Source organism: Xenopus laevis, chromosome 3L, assembly GCF_017654675.1.
Source record: "Xenopus laevis strain J_2021 chromosome 3L, Xenopus_laevis_v10.1, whole genome shotgun sequence".
Lineage (NCBI taxonomy): Eukaryota > Metazoa > Chordata > Amphibia > Anura > Pipidae > Xenopus > Xenopus laevis.
The window spans coordinates 139,394,291-139,410,754 of record NC_054375.1 but is presented as its reverse complement, the minus strand read 5'-3'; the positions used below and the strand labels follow the sequence as shown (position 1 = coordinate 139,410,754).

Genomic DNA, 16,464 nt, shown 5'->3' with positions numbered 1-16,464 from the left:
TACAACAATCATAACCATTATGATGCACATATGGGGCTTCTTTATACTAAAAGCAAAATAAAGCGATGTACACCTTTCATACATTGTTATGCTGCACGTGGAAACTACAAGACTCAACTGCTGGTGATACCACTGTATCTCTCCCCCCACTGAGTACTAGTTTCTGGCCAACGCTATTCAGCAGAACAGTGATTGTCACACAATTAAGAAGGAGCCGTATATAAACAGAGGGTCTACAGCATTTTTTTTTAAGGTGGGAGTGGGGGATGGGCTGTCAAGCCTTACAATTACCCACTACTAGCACTCTAAAGGGGGGGGGGGGGGTGACAGAAGGCTCTTTCCATTCAGAAGCCCAAATGATTTCCCCTAAAAACAGAACAAGGCACAAGAAAAGGATGAGGTCAAGGGAAACAATTTATGAGCTGGGGGGATGGGTGCAACAAAATAAAATAATAAAAAATGCACCTCCAAGGGAATAAAGGCAGATATAGGCAAAGATAAAAGTGCAGTGGGTAAGAATGCTTATTGCTAGACAGATAACAAGTATAGGTCTCATGCATGCGATACTGTGGATACACACTGATTTGAGTGCAACAGACCTAAAGTAGCCATAGATGTAGAGATCCGATCTCTCCCAGATATGCCCACATTGAAGTGGGCGATATCGGGCTTATCCGATCATGGGCCCAACGATCAGATCATAATTAGGGTTGCCAGCTGGCTAGTATTTTACAGGCCTGGCCGGTAAAAATTATGGTTGATCCCAGTTATTAATAGGGAAAAAAGATAAATAAATAGGAAGGCTGGTATTTTTTTTTTTTTTACATAAAAGGTGGCAACCCTAATCATAATGCATCTGATACGGGCCCGCATACGCGCACAGATGCAGTCGCGATTTTTTAACCTGCCTAATTGAGATCTGCCTGACTTTCGGCCAGATGTTGATCAGGAAAGGCCGTCTGATGGCACCACTCATGGGCCAATAAGCTGCCGACTCAGTCTGTCGGCACCTTTTATCGGCCCGTTTATATATATAATATCCTATGAAACTTACGATTTTCAGACTATATCCGGTGCGTGACCAGGGTTGCCAACTTTTCTAGAAAAAAATACCGGCCTGCCGGTGTTTTTATGGTTTTTCCCTATACTTAATATTGAAATCATGCAACATTTTAACAGGCCAGGTGGCAACCCTATGTGAGACAAGCGGACCAATATCAGCATTGGACTTGGATAGCAGTCGGCTCGTTGATCGGGTGCCTTTGAATAGACTTGAACATTGGCCATTGCTAGTGCTGAATCGTCGGTAGAATTCTATTGTTTCTACCTGTATATCTGATGATTCAGCTCTACACTTGTGTATTGAAACAAACGATCTTTCCAGGAAAGAACGTTGTAGTAACGTCTACGGCAACCTTTATAATAGGGTCAGACAGGCCGAAAACAGCCTGATGAAATCCGCCAATTTCAGCCGCTCACCGCAGTTATCGTCTGCAACTTTTGCAATCGGAAACCCTTGTGTCGGGTCGGAGCCAATCGTGCACCAGTAGTATATCTGAGCTCCACAAGATTTTTGGCATATCTGAATGATTTTCCCAGATTTATCTTTTAATCCTGTGGTTTCTGCTGGAACCAGAGCACATCCCCCCCATAGGTTAACCCACATATGTTGTATCTAGGCACTACACTAATTCAATCATCAGATCTGTGGCATGCCAAGGGTGAAGCTGGCAATACATCGGCAGACTAATTTGCCAATTTAGGCCCTTCGGCAGTTTATCTCCCTGTGTAGGGGACCTCTCCAGCAGGTGATCTGAAAAATAACATAAAAAAGTAAGTGCTGCAGACAATCCTATACGCCCACTGGTGCTTCCTATTAAAGTTGTCAGGCCCCATTTGACACTGTTCTTATTACTTTATTTGTATCATTAATAAACAACAAATCCAAATATGTCCAATAATCTGACAAACATATCATTTGTGTAATCAAAGCCTGTATGCCCATCCCCACATCCTGCATTAACTATTACTGTACTACCCCACCCCCCCCACCAAGTATTTACACCTAGCACTGGTCCGGAGGGGGGGTTTGAGTAGGGGGCCACAAGTTACACCACTGCTTAATCATTCCCTTTCACACACCTCTATTGCATAGCTCTGCAGAATATGTTGGAGCTTTATTAATACGTATATTTCAAGGAGAATTCAACCCATAATAAAAAAAACCCTCCCCCCTAACCTGGCTAGACCCCCTCCCGCCTGCCCCTCCCCCCCGCAGAGTCTGGCCTCTGAGTTCACGGCAGCCATCTTCTTCTTCTCCGGTAATCTTCATGTCGTGACAGCATGCGCAGTAAATTTTGGGTCCCGAACAACTGTGCAGGCGGCGAAAGTCCCGAAAATTTCCGATTTTTTTTTTTTTTTTAGAAAATTCTCCTGACTTTCGGCGCATGCGCAGTGGTTCGGGATCTGAAATGTACTCCAACTGCGCATGTGCTGAAAGTTCCGAAAAAAACTGAAGAAAGAAGATGGCTGCTGTGAACTCCGAGGCCAGAATCTGCACGGAGGGGTGAGTAAAAAATTAGGGGCATTTGCCCCGGGAGGGCAGGTAGACTGGGGGGGGTCTACCCAGGGTAGGGGGCGGGTTTTTGTTTTTATATTACGAGTTGAATTCTCCTTTAATAGTACAACTCCAGCTTAGTCTCTAATCTTTTGCCTCGTTAGTAAAAGGCACAAGAGGAAGAAGAGGGGATAAGGATGGGGGGAGAACAAAGGCCCGTAGTTAACAGACAAATACAGTTGGTTTATTTGCATGTGTGCCTGGAGGCTGCAAGTCCAGCTGATGCAAGTCTGTAAGTGTTTCAACCCTGCGTGTACCCAATGACCTCTCTGCTGGTCACATTCCTAAGACTGAGCTCACACTCTGTAATTATCAGCATGGCCCAGCCCTCCAAATAGAACCAGTGAACCCACTCACACCGATATAAACCAGTTATTTCCCTTTTATTTATATATAGTGCGGACATATAGGATGATGACTTTACCTCATCAGCAATATATTTTACATTAGAATGAAAATCCAGGAGCATTGCATTGTCTCGGAGCTTTGTGCGACCTTATACTCACAACTCAGCTTGCACTAGCATTGCACAAAGCACACCTCTTCCCAAGGACATCCATGATAATGGGTTGATGATTCCCCATTTCTGCTATAGTGGAACTGCTAAATCAGATCTTCAGTTTTGCTTCCTTCAGTGATTGATGAATGCAAGTGGTGCTTTACTAAACTACTGTTTTGCTGCCCCCTCCAGGATGAGACAAAGGTTGCTCCACTCTGTAGCATTAAATGAGTTTCACAGCTCCTGAAGCCACAAGGGGAGCGATGGTCCGATAACGGATGAGATGTTGAGATCCGACCTCCATATCTATGGCATATTCACTAGAGGAAAAGGCTTGTGTTACACGGGGTCATAAAATGATGCAATCAACGGATATCAGAGTGTAAGATGGATAAACATAGCTGCAGGATGCTGACGCTGCATATTATTTGCAAACAAAGGCAGAGGTTATTAGAAAAGCAGTTACTGTGCAGTCAGCAGCTCTTTCCCTATTGAGTAGCAGCCCGTCACTTTGTCATTACCTCATATTGAAAAACTCTTGGAGGCACATTTATCAAGGGTCGAATTTTGAATTCATGCAAGTTTTTTTTTTTTAAACTCCCAGAAATATGAAATTCGATTGGTGCAATTTAGATCTGCCTGCAATATCACCTTTCAATACTCTTGATTAAAACCAGGGTCTGACGTGCGTCAGTGCCAGTTACGATTTGTGTATTGTAAAGAAAAAAAAAAAAAACCCTTAATATATTTATTAACATATAAATACTTAGAGTTAAATATCAAGAATCATTAGTGCTGTATTATTAGACTCACAATTATAAAAATGAGCCAACTGTATATTTTTTCTAATTTATCCCCAAAACAATCCACAGTGATTATCTGTGTTATCGGTAATCTAATTAAATTAATACAATTAAACCTCTTTCAGAAAAATTAGAGAGTGTAAAGTGCAAGTGCTCAGTTTTTCAATATAATTAGATTAATTACTGATAACACAGATAATCACTGTGAATTGTTTTGGGGATAGATTAGTAAAATATACAGTTGGCTCGTTTTTTAATTGAGAGTCTAATCATACAGCACTAATGATTCTTGATATTTAACTCTAATAAGGTATATATTTTTTAATAAATTGATTAATAAGGGGTTATTTTTCTTTAACATTTTTAAGAAATTTACATTTTTTCAACTCGGACAAATTGAAACAACCGGAGAACTCGAATCGAATTAGAAAAACTCGATTCGAGCTTTTCTCTCTAAAAACAAAAACTGAATGTCAGGAAGGCTGCAAACACCACCAAATTGATCCCCGGACCTCTCCCACTGACTTATACAGTAATTCGCAGGTTTTAGGTGGCGAATAGTCAAATTTGAGTTCTTAAAGGGCCAAAGTATGATAAATCTGGCAATCCGAATTAAAACTCGAATCGAGTTTTGATAATTCGCAATTCAAATTTGAGAGTTTTGACCAAAAAATAATAAAATAAATAAATCTACTTTTCACTTCGACCCTAAATCTACCCTTTAGGATCGGTTTTCAAAACTACAGAACATTATTTGGGCTCTGGTAATTCAACAAAAATTATTTAGATGGAGAGATAACCAAGGCTATCTATTAGTCATGTGTGGGTTGACCCGAACCCTGTGGTGACCACCTGTTGAGTGGGTGTTGAAGTTGGGCAACCATTATGGGTTATGGGTTGGGTGCAGGTCAGACTGGGGGAGAGATAAATACACGCCTCCACTGCTCCGTATGATTACCTGTCTTGGAACCAGAGGTGCACACATAAGTAGTGTACATAGCAAGAAGATGCAGGTATAGATTGGGAGTGGGTCCTACAATGGTAACATTTTGCGGGTTTAGGGTCATGCAGGTTGAGTTTTTCCTGAGCTGCATATCACTACCATCTTTCAATAGAACATAGGGTGCTACACCGGTCATGTAAAAACAAAAGTTCAGTGGCTGAAAGTATAGCCATTACTCTGAAAGAGCTTTTCTAGTGCAAACAGGAAGCACGTAGTTTCTTTATACTGATTATTTACAGACGAGGCCCATTTCACACTTACATATGAACAAAAACCTATTGGGTGCAGGCCCGGACTGGCAATCTGTGGGTTCTGGCAAATGCCAGAGGGGCTGCTGTATGGTTCCATAGAAAGTTACCATATAGTGGGCTGGTAGGAGGCTGTTGGGGCTGGTAGGGGGCTGTTTGGGCCTCTGTGTACTTGGAATGGCAGGGCCTATTTTGAATCCCAGTCCAGGCCTGATTGGGTGTGTCACATTTGCAAGGGATATGAAGCCTTATACCTAGAGACATAATGTTCCAGGGTAACCGGTTTTGTGCTCCTGGACATATCTGTTATAATCATCACACTTTCAGTCTTATTCTAACCTTTGCTCATCTGTCTCTGGTTCCACCAGGATGTTATTCTGTTCCTCCTTCACTCTCAGGAATACAAAGGAATCCAGGTTTGGTTTTGGGACTGCAAGTTTAAAAAAAAAAAAGAAAAAAAAAGAAAAAAAAAAAAAAAAAAAGGAAAGTACAGTTTACAGCTATTCATTGTAATTATATATATTTTTGATCTATTTTTTTAAATGAACCATTTACCACTTTTGAGAAGATCCACAGTTTGCAGATTTGGTGGCATGTGACGAAGCGCCACACTCTTTAATAGTGTTTCTGTGTTTGTCATGTACCTGTAGTAACAACAAGAGGAAACAATACAAGTTAGCTAGCGGTTAGGGAGGCATCATTTGGACATAAAGGTTGACCTTGATAGACATAGGTGTAGAGGGATGCACTGAATCCAGAATTCGGTTAGGCCAGGATGTAGCCTTTTTCGCTAGGATTCAGCCCAATCCAAGTACCTGGCTGAACAATATTTCATTACATGAAAAAGGAAGTTGCATTTTTATCTTCTGTATGTGCAGTGCACAGATCTTTTTTTGTGGCATAATCACAAAATAGTGGATTCCGTGCATCCAGGTCTGGACTGAGATTCAAAATAGGCCCTGGCATTTTGGGCAGACAGAGGTCCATACAGCCCACACAGGGGCCCAAACAGCCCAATAAATAGTCATGGTCTATGGCAACTTACAGCCGCCCCTCTGGCATTTGCCAGAACTCACAGATTGCCAGTCTGGGCCTGCGTGCATCTCTATTTTTATCTCAATTTCTAGGTTACAATGGCTCAGTTTAATGTATGTCTCGATCATATATTGTTCTAATTTGGTTGGTAATGCAGAACACCATACTAGGGATACGGCAACAATTGGCAACTAAGCTGTTCAAACCCACCAACAGCTGTAGTTCTAATGCGGATATAAATAGTTACTGTATAACGCCATATAACAGTCACTGCCCTACTGTAGCACAGCAGTTTTCTAGAATTTATTTATGATTTACAGTACAGTGGAACCTCAATTTACATCCCCTGATTTTAAGTTTTCCCACATTTTACATTGTTGTTTTGTGCCCCCCCCTATATATTATACATTTCCCTGATATTACATTTTCGTGTATTTTAAACCATTTTTTTCTGGTCCCCTGAAAGACAGAAAATGGGCGTTCTACTGTATATACATTAACTATGATAAATGAATCAAAGACAAGGTTCAGGTACAAGCAGCAGACTTTGGGAGAGCTATTGTCCAATGATCAAGGTACAATGTATTTGTTCTATTTATATTGCTGGGTAAACAGTAAACACAGGTATTGTTACTCAGCAAATATCATTGGAATAAACAAACAGGCAGAAGATAGACTGATAAGCTGTATAGACAACTTACTTGAGTAGCAAATAAGACCTGTTACATGGATGATAAAGTGATCAGTTACAATTTTCTATTGTATGTAAACAGTTTGCACATATTTGGGTTGGGGGGGGGTTAATGTTATTGCTCAATACCAGTTTATCAGAAGGCTTAATCTTTAATCCTGCATATATTTTATTAATGTTTCTTAATGTTAATTAATACAAATTATTAAAAGGGTGGTCCACCTTTAAAGGGGCTGTTCACCTTCCAAACACTTTTTCAGTTGAGTGGTTTTCAGATTGTTTAGAAATAAAGACTTTTTTCAATTGCTTTCCATTAAGTTTCCAAGTTTAAAGTTGAATGTTCCTGTCTCTGGTGTTTGAGTCTGGCAGCTCAGTAATTCAGGTGCAGACTCTGAACGGTTACAATTTTGCAACATTTAGGGGCAGATTTATCAAGGGTCGAAGTGAATTAGAGGGAATTTTCGAAGTAAAAAAATTCAAAATTTCGAACTAATTTTTTTGGATACTTCGACCATCGAATAGGATCATAAGACTTCGAATTTACATTAGACTTCGATTCGAAGTAAAAATCGAAGTACTGTCTCTTTAAAAAAAACTTCAACTTCAATACTTAGCCAAATTAAACCTGCCGAAGTGCTATGTTAGCCTATGGGGACCTTAGTGTTCGATAAAATCATTCGATTCGAAGGATTTAATCATTCTATTTTACTTCGACTGCAGAACAGGCAAATTAGATGAAAAAAAAAAGTCAGAATTCAATATTCGAAGTATTTTAATTTGATGGTCGAATTTTGAAGTATTTTTAACTTCGAAATTTGACCCTTGATAAAGCTGCCCCTTAGTTGATCCATTTCTCAGCAGCATCTCTGAAGTATTAGCAACTATTGTATCAAGTCTAACAGCTGCCTGTAATGAAACCCAGAGATTCTGCTCAGCAGGGACAAAGATAAGAAATGTATCAACTAAATGTATCCATTTAGAACAGTATAGAGAGTCGGCGACCCCCCTCCCAGAGTTGTTTTAGAAAAGTGAAAAATTAGACTTAAACTTCAATATTAGAAAAATGGTCACACATAGAACGTATAACGTAATTGAAAAAAGTCTATTTCTGGGGAACAATCTGAAACCAACTGAACTGAAAAATGTGTTGCAAGGTGAACAATCCCTTTAAAGTAACTTTTAGTATGTCATAGAATGGCCAGTTCTAAGCAACTTTTCCATTGGTCTTGTTTATTTTTTAATCGTTTTTGAATGATTTGCCTTCTTCTGACTCTTTCCAGCTTTCAATTGGGGGTCACTGATCTAAAGAAGTAATGCTCTATAAGGCTACAAATGTATTGTTACTTTTTATTACTTGTGGAGAGAAGAAAAGAGGAAAGAACCTTGCTTTGTGACTGCAGATTGCCTTCAACGATTAAAAACCGACCCTCACCTCTATATATACCATAAAATTAGTTCTTCCAGCGGCCAACTTTTTCATTCATTCAGTTAGTGAGAATATATAAATTTATCCACTTATACCAAAAACATAAAGTGCATTGCTTAGATAAATATAACTGGAGGTATTAATTATCACTACACCAACTCTGTATATTGTAGCAGTTGTGGATTCTAATAACCGCTAATATTAGTTAATTTAACATTTCCTGATAATTACTATTGGAATTTAAAATTATAATTCATAAAATACTTTATAAGGTGCCTGTGCTCAAATAATTAATAAAAAACTTCTTAAATGGTTTGTATCATAATACTTGAGGTAATAGTATAAAAAAGTGATTAGTGCTATTAATGAAAAAGTTGATTGAGTAGATTTAATACAGTACTACTCAATTGCAAATTAACCCACCGCTCCTTGAGGATAAGAGAGGAATTGTGAAAAAAGGTAGTTGGTGGAGTTGCTCCCAAGATAACTAATTAAGTTTTTTCTAAATCCCTAGGAGCACCACAAAGTGGGAGAAGGCAGAGACTGAAAGGGCTGCGGTCTCGTTAGTTAATCTTTTACTGTCTGGAAGGAGAGGCTATTTAACCCTAAAAAACCGCAGACCAGTCAGTTCATGGAGGGAAAAAAGGTTTGAGATATAGTTAGGAAAGAGTTCCTATTCATTTAAAAGGTGCAATTTTTGTTCACCGATGTGAAATAAAACAAAAAGATCAGGAGTCAAATCTTGCCCTGACGCGCGTTTCGCCACAGCTTTCTCAAAAGGCAAGTACTGTAGCACAGCAGTTTTTGTTCACCGATGTGAAATAAAACAAAAAGATCAGGAGTCAAATCTTGCCCTGACGCGCGTTTCGCCACAGCTTTCTCAAAAGGCAAGTACTTGCCTTTTGAGAAAGCTGTGGCGAAACGCGCGTCAGGGCAAGATTTGACTCCTGATCTTTTTGTTTTATTTCACATCGGTGAACAAAAATTGCACCTTTTAAATGAATAGGAACTCTTTCCTAACTATATCTCAAACCTGTTTTCCCTCCATGAACTGACTGGTCTGCGGTTTTTTAGGGTTAAATAGCCTCTCCTTCCAGACAGTAAAAGATTAACTAACGAGACCGCAGCCCTTTCAGTCTCTGCCTTCTCCCACTTTGTGGTGCTCCTAGGGATTTAGAAAAAACTTAGTTATCTTGGGAGCAACTCCACCAACTACCTTTTTTCACAATTCCTCTCTTATCCTCAAGGAGCGGTGGGTTAATTTGCAATTGAGTAGTACTGTATTAAATCTACTCAATCAACTTTTTCATTAATAGCACTAATCACTTTTTTATACTATTACCTCAAGTATTATGATACAAACCATGTAAGAAGTTTTTTATTAATTATTTGAGCACAGGCACCTTATAAAGTATTTTATGAATTATAATTTTAAATTCCAATAGTAATTATCAGGAAATGTTAAATTAACTAATATTAGCGGTTATTAGAATCCACAACTGCTACAATATACAGAGTTGGTGTAGTGATAATTAATACCTCCAGTTATATTTATCTAAGCAATGCACTTTATGTTTTTGGTATAAGTGGATAAATTTATATATTCTCACTAACTGAATGAATGAAAAAGTTGGCCGCTGGAAGAACTAATTTTATGGTATATATAGAGGTGAGGGTCGGTTTTTAATCGTTGAAGGCAATCTGCAGTCACAAAGCAAGGTTCTTTCCTCTTTTCTTCTCTCCACGATCAATTTTATCCTTGCGTGTACTGTCTTAATACAAAACAACTTATTAAAGAAAGTTAGTAAAATCCCTTTTTTTAGTACTTTTTATTACTTATCTGTCTGGTCAGGCCTCTCCTTTTCATATTCCAGTCTCTTATTCAAATCAATGCATGGTTGCTAATGTAATTTGGACCATAGCCACCAGATTGCTGAAATTGCTAACTGGAGAGCTGCTGAATAAAAAACTAAATAACTGAAAAACCACAAATAATAAAAAATTAAAACCAATTGCAAATTGTCTCAGAATATAACAACCACTTTAATAGTAATGAAGGTTCACACCCTTATTATACCTACCTAACTCAAACCCATATCAGGTCACTCAGCGTATATTCTAGTCTTTTGTGATTCCCTGATTCCATACTATAATCTTTAGTGCTTTTTGATCACAACGAGCCCCTTGCATGATACTCACTCTTTAGCAAAGGCAAACTCCTCAGGGGACAGGTGTGGAGGTTCTCCCTCACCTCTGCTTTTCTCTTTCTCAAGAATGTGAGGAAAAAACTTCTCAATCTGCCAAGAGCGAATGAAAACAAAATATCAGGACAATTTATGAAGAGTGAAGCTCTACTACATGTATGGGACCTGTTATCCAGAATGCTCTGGACCTGGATCTTTCCGTAATTTGGGTCTTCATGCCTTATGTCTACTAGAAAATCATGTAAACATTAAATAAACACAATGGTTTTGCTTCCAATACGGATTAATTATATCTTAGTTGGGATCAAGTACAAGCTACTGTTTTATTATTACAGAGAAAAAGGAAATAATTTTTAAAAATGTGGATTATTTGGACAAAATGGAGTCTATGGGAGGCAGCCATTCCATAATTCGGAGCTTTCTGGATATTGGGTTTCCGGATAAGGGATCCTATACCTGTACAACTACTGTGTTAAAGCATTGCACAGACTGCACTACAGTTTAAGGCTGCTAACAATTTCGATTTTATTCATTGTACAGTGGACATCGATCGTAAAACTAACATTCAGATTTTAATTGTAGGATTAAAGTAGGAAATTAATTGACAGGCAACAATTGTATGAAATAGGAAATAGGAGTGCCTGTTACCGATGAATATTGTCAAATAGGCAATACATGCAAAGATTTTATTGTTATCCGACAGAAATGTTCTATCCTGTCCGAACGACTAAACAATTAATTGCCTTCATGCGGGGGATGATTATTCTGAGCCTACACATGATCTGAAAATTGTATGAAACTTTGTTTTGTACAGCTGTATCATCGTGCGTATGGCCAGCTTTAAAACTTTGCAGTGACAGAAAAACCCCATGATATACTGTACCTATCTCTAAGTCTGCAAAAATTGACAATGCTAAGACTACAGAATATCCCACAAAGAGAGGGGACTATATCCACTCATATAACATGCTGCAAAATTGCTCTGAGCACTTTTCAATTATTTTTTCTTTTACATCTTTTGGTTTTAATGATATTAGTGGTTTTACTTGCCAAAATCATGAATTTGTAACAAGGGCTGACATTCCTGTTCTGTCCAGAGGGCCAAAACAGCAGAAACTTTCAGTAGGCGCTTCGAGGTGGGCGATATTGAGCTAATCTGATTGTGGTCCCCAGGGCCCAATTATCGGATCACAACAAGAAGAATAGGTGCGGTCAGATCGAGAGCATCAACGAACTGATGCAGTCCTTGATCAGACGGGATTTTTATACCCGCCTGATTGACATCTGGGAGACGTTTTGGCCAGATATTGACATGGGAAGCCTTTCGGATGGTCCCAAACACTGCCCATTAAGCTGCAGACTTAAATCTGTCGGCAGCTTATATCTGCTCATGTATGGGGCCTTAAAGGAAAACTATACACCCTGAACAATGTATGACTCTATAAAAAGATATTGCATAAAACACCTCATATGTAAAACCCTACTTCATGTAAATAAACCATTTTTCATAATAATACTGTTTTAGTAGTATGTACCATTGGGTAATCATAAATTTTTTTTAAAAAAAAATAAGGGCCGCCCCCTGGGATCGTATGATTCACGGTGCACACAAACAAACCAAACTTGTTAGGTCACATGAGCCAATTAACAGACAGTTGTTTTTTGCTTCCACACTTCTTCCCGTTACAGTTAGAGTTGTAGTATTTCTGGTCAGGTGGTCTCTGAGGCAGCACAGAGAATATTATATACATGGGGATCGAGGCAAGAGATGTAAAAGGGCAATATTTACTTAAATATAAATTCCAGTTTGGTAAGATTCTTTAATATGTCACTTAATATGATATAAACTATATGTTGCTGAAGTATTCATTTTGGGCATATAGTTTTCCTTTATATCTGGAGAGATAGACCTGAGCAGAGGAGAACCAGAAAATTACCCCTGCATCTGTAAGTTTTAGTGTTCAGGGGAGCTGCTGTTACTAATTCTTATAAGTAGAGCAAAACTACTAAGATCATAAAAACTAAAAGAAAAAAAAAAAGTACACTAGAAAGATATCAAAAGAGAACTTGCTACATGCAGCAGCACATAGTACCCAACTTGTACCTTGAGCATGCGGCTCCGTAAGTAGCTGCTGAGCATGTATCGTATCCGCTCAATCTCCATGTGGTGGAAGCTGATCTTCAGATCCCCAGGCTTTGCTCTGTGCAGATTCTGCTCCTGCAAAAGCAATAAGGCACTCAGAAGTCCATTAGGTCCAGTGACACTGCCACACACACACACAATTCAGTTCATGTTAAGTTACATACTATAAGACAGTTGCAGTTCTAGACTGAGAATAAAAATAGGCACCAGTTTGCAACTATTAAAGCAAAGAGATCCATTGTTTTAAAGTTCCACAAAATGAAAGGGGGTCTATTTTTCCTAGAGGTGGTCTAAGTGTGGTATTCAGGTTCATGCTGCCTTTGTAATATTTTGGTAATTTTAATGGTCACTACAGGCTCAGCAAAGTGAATAAGGAGGAGACCACACGTTGCATTACCATGTGATTTAGTTGTTCCATTACACACTCCACAACTTCAGATTTGCTCTCCAACAGTTCCGGTGCAAACTTCTCATTGAGCCAGGCCTGCAATGAAAGAAAGAAATGACATGCTGGAGTAGAGTTATTGCATTTAATATTTGCATATATACTGCTACCACTACACTCTTCTTCACCAGTTTTGGGCGATCAGTTTTCGAACCCTTTGTTGCATCAATGTGAGTTTTTGTATGGCCTTGCCACGAACAAATCACTTTTACTTAGAGAAAAACTTTCCGACCCTACCCAACTCAGCCTCAGGAAATCTAAGGGCCATACATGACCTGCACTCAAAATATGGTGCTTTTTCGTTAAAGTGAAACTAAACCCGACCTATTTTTTTTTTTTTTTTTTACATTACAGTAGCAATGGTGGCAGCCATTTTAAAGGAGAAAAGGCTCAGGTTGCACAGCTGATAAGCTCTGTAGAACATAATGGTTTTATCGGTTACATAGTTACATCGTTAAATTGGGTTGAAAAAAAGACATCAAGTTCAACCCCTCCAAATGAAAACCTAGCATCCATCCAGAGAAAACAACCCCAACCATGACAGTCTCCCCTCATAATTTAAGTCTTCCATCCCTCTGACCAGTTTTGTTGCCCTTGGGGGCAGATTTATCAAGGGTCGAATTTCGAAGTGAAAAAAAACTTCGAAATTCGACCATAGAATAGGGTAGTCCGAGATTCGAAGTTAAAGGATTTTAAAGGTCGTACGATTTGACAAAAAAATCTTTGACTTCTCAAAAGTTAGCCAAATACTGGCTATAGGTTCTAGGAGGTCCCCAAAGGCTAACATAGCAATTCGGCAAGTTTAAGGTGGCGAAGTCGAAGTTTTTTTTAAAGAGCCAGTACTCTTTACATTACATTTTTCAAATGGTCGAATATTCAAAGTATTTTCAATTAGAATCAGTCGAATTTGGCCTATTCGATGGTTGAAGTACCCAAAAATTACTTCGAAATTCGAAGTTTTTGAATTCAAAAATTCATTTCGACCTTTGATAAATCTGCCCCTTAGTCTCTGCATGCTCTCCAGCTCATTTATATCCCTCTTAAAGAAACCGTTCAGCGTAAAAATAAAAACTGGGTAAAAAGGCTGTGCAAAATAAAAAAATGTTTCTAATATAGTTAGTAAGGCAAAAATGTAATGTATAAAGGCTGGAGTGACTGGATGTGTAACATAATAGCCAGAACACTACTTCCTGCTTTTCAGCTCTATAACTCTGAGCTAGTCAGCGACTTGAAGGGGGGCCACATGGAACATAACTGTTCAGTTAGTTTGCAATTGATCCTCAGCATTCAGCTCAGATTCAAAAGCAACAGATATGACCCATGTGGCCCCCCCTCGACTCTCTGATTGGTTACTGCCTGGTAACCAATCAGTGGAAACCAAGAGAGCTGAAAAGCAGGAAGTAGTGTTCTGGCTATTATGTTAGACATCCAGTCACTCCAGTCTTTATACATTACATTTTTGGCTAACTAACTATATAAGAAACATTTTTTTTATTTTGCACAGCCTATTTACCCAGTTTTTATTTTTACACTAAACAATTACTTTAAGGACTGGAGTCCAAAACTGAACTGCATACTCCAGATGAGGCCTCACCAGGGACCTATAAAGAGGCAGAATTATGTTTTCATCCCTTGAGTTAATGCCCTTTTTTATGCAAGACAGAACTTTATTTGCTTTAGTAGCCACAGAATGAATTAGACAACATGTTATCTACAAAAACCCCTAGATCTTTCTCATTTAAGGAAACTCCCAACACACTGCCATTTAGTGTATAACTTGCATTTATATTATTTTTGCCAAAGTGCATAACCTGCATTTATCAACATTGAACCTCATTTTCCAGTTTGCTGCCCAGTTTTCCAGTTTAGACAAATCACTCTACAAAGTGGCAGCATCCTGCATGGAACCTATAGTTCTGCACAATTTAGTATCATCTGCAAAAATAGAAACAGTATTAATGACCTGGAGGTGGGCATTGAAAGTAAACAAGTTGAAAAGCAAGGGACCTAGTACAGAGCCCTGCGGTACTCCACTAACAAGACTGGTCCAATTAGAAAATGTTCCATTTACCACCACTCTTTGTAGTCTATCTTTTAGCCAGTTCTCTATCCAGTACAAATACTATGTTCCATTTTAGCTGCAGCGCAGGGAGCTGTAGTTGCACAGAGGCCGGCAGACCAAAGCTTAGTTCTGAGGAATATATGTTGTCAAATTAGAGTAGAACTCACCTCTTCTAACTTATTTATAAGCTCTGCAGGTGTAAGGACCTCCTCGTCCTCATCGGAGCCCTGATCAGACAGCGCCAGCTCATCTTCCATGGGGCCAACACGAGGAATATTTTCACCTCAAACTGTTAAAAAAAAAAAGGAATATAATCTCAAATGGAAACAGGTTAATGGCAGGAAGGAATAGACATGTACAGGAAGACTGCAGGTTAAGTGGCAGCACCTCACTCCCTTATTAACAAATAAGATGCATTCAGCATGGCTACCCAAAAAGCATTACAGTCTGCAGCTATCTAGTATGTCTGCTTTTAAAGACATACATAAACCAGGACCTCCAGTATTACAGGGGCCACTTGGTAATTGTGCAATAGTTATTAGATATATTGTACTACACACGAGTCCAGCCGAGGAAACAGCTAAATAACAAGCAGTGCGGGCACAGACTGACAAAACTATACGGACAGGGAGCGTACAGACTACAGTCTATAGAGAGGGTTATAATAAGGCCACCCCTCTGGCTCTCACCTTTTGGGATGATCCTGGGATTGAAGACAAGTCACGTGTCCCCCGGCACAGTATAACTTTGGCAGCTACTTCTATATTTTCCCGCCACTAGAGCATGTTGTCGGAAGTTTTAGGCAAGGGCGTGGCAAGGGAACGTCATTAGTTACGCTTACCGAGGACTGTAGGGACTGCTAGAAATGCTCCAAAGTGGCTCGCCCCACTTATTACAGTGTCCTGACATATACATTATACATCCTGACCAGCGCAATGTTACATTCTCGCACGTTACATAGAATTTATTAAGTGCCGCCTACGTGGCGTCCCTTAGCTGCGACGTATTCCGCCCATTTTGGCACTTGCACGGCGGCTGCTAAAGGTCGAACTGCGATCTTTTGGGCGTTCCCAGAATTTGTGGCAGCTGTCGCTTTCGTTTTTGAGATCCGTCAATTTCGGGACTTTCTATCCCCCCCCCCTAATTTCTGTCTTGTTAGGCGCCGTTTCCCATTATGCTGAGTCCTGGGATCCTGTGACGTGCCGGCCGAGCTCTGCTTGAACTACTGCGGCCTCTGGGAGCTGTAATCAGCAAATAGCTGTAGGTTAAAGTTGCCTTTCTATACCAG

At 39.4% G+C, this 16,464-nt stretch overlaps 2 protein-coding genes across 9 annotated transcripts in view; one reads left to right on the top strand and one right to left on the bottom strand.

Moving 5' to 3' along the window:
* Positions 1-2,981: 2,981 nt before the first annotated feature.
* Positions 2,982-15,902, bottom strand: gins4.L (GINS complex subunit 4 (Sld5 homolog) L homeolog). 4 transcript variants are annotated; one of them, XM_018250868.2, is made up of 8 exons: positions 15,737-15,760; positions 15,344-15,465; positions 13,067-13,153; positions 12,631-12,744; positions 10,522-10,619; positions 5,726-5,814; positions 5,510-5,600; positions 2,982-3,436 (listed from the first exon to the last, which is right to left on the bottom strand). In XM_018250868.2, exons 2-8 carry the CDS (start codon positions 15,431-15,433, stop codon positions 3,340-3,342), a joined length of 666 nt encoding a protein of 221 aa, XP_018106357.1. In that variant the 5' UTR covers positions 15,434-15,465; positions 15,737-15,760; the 3' UTR covers positions 2,982-3,339.
* A 117-nt stretch (positions 15,903-16,019) lies between these two features.
* chmp7.L (charged multivesicular body protein 7 L homeolog) overlaps positions 16,020-16,464 on the top strand; it is a 31,195-nt gene continuing 30,750 nt past the window's right edge. For 3 of the 5 annotated variants that reach the window (XR_005965998.1, XM_041584932.1, XM_041584933.1), the window contains exon 1: positions 16,204-16,436. The gene's annotated coding sequence lies outside the window, so the exon portion shown is untranslated. 5 annotated transcript variants of the gene reach the window in all.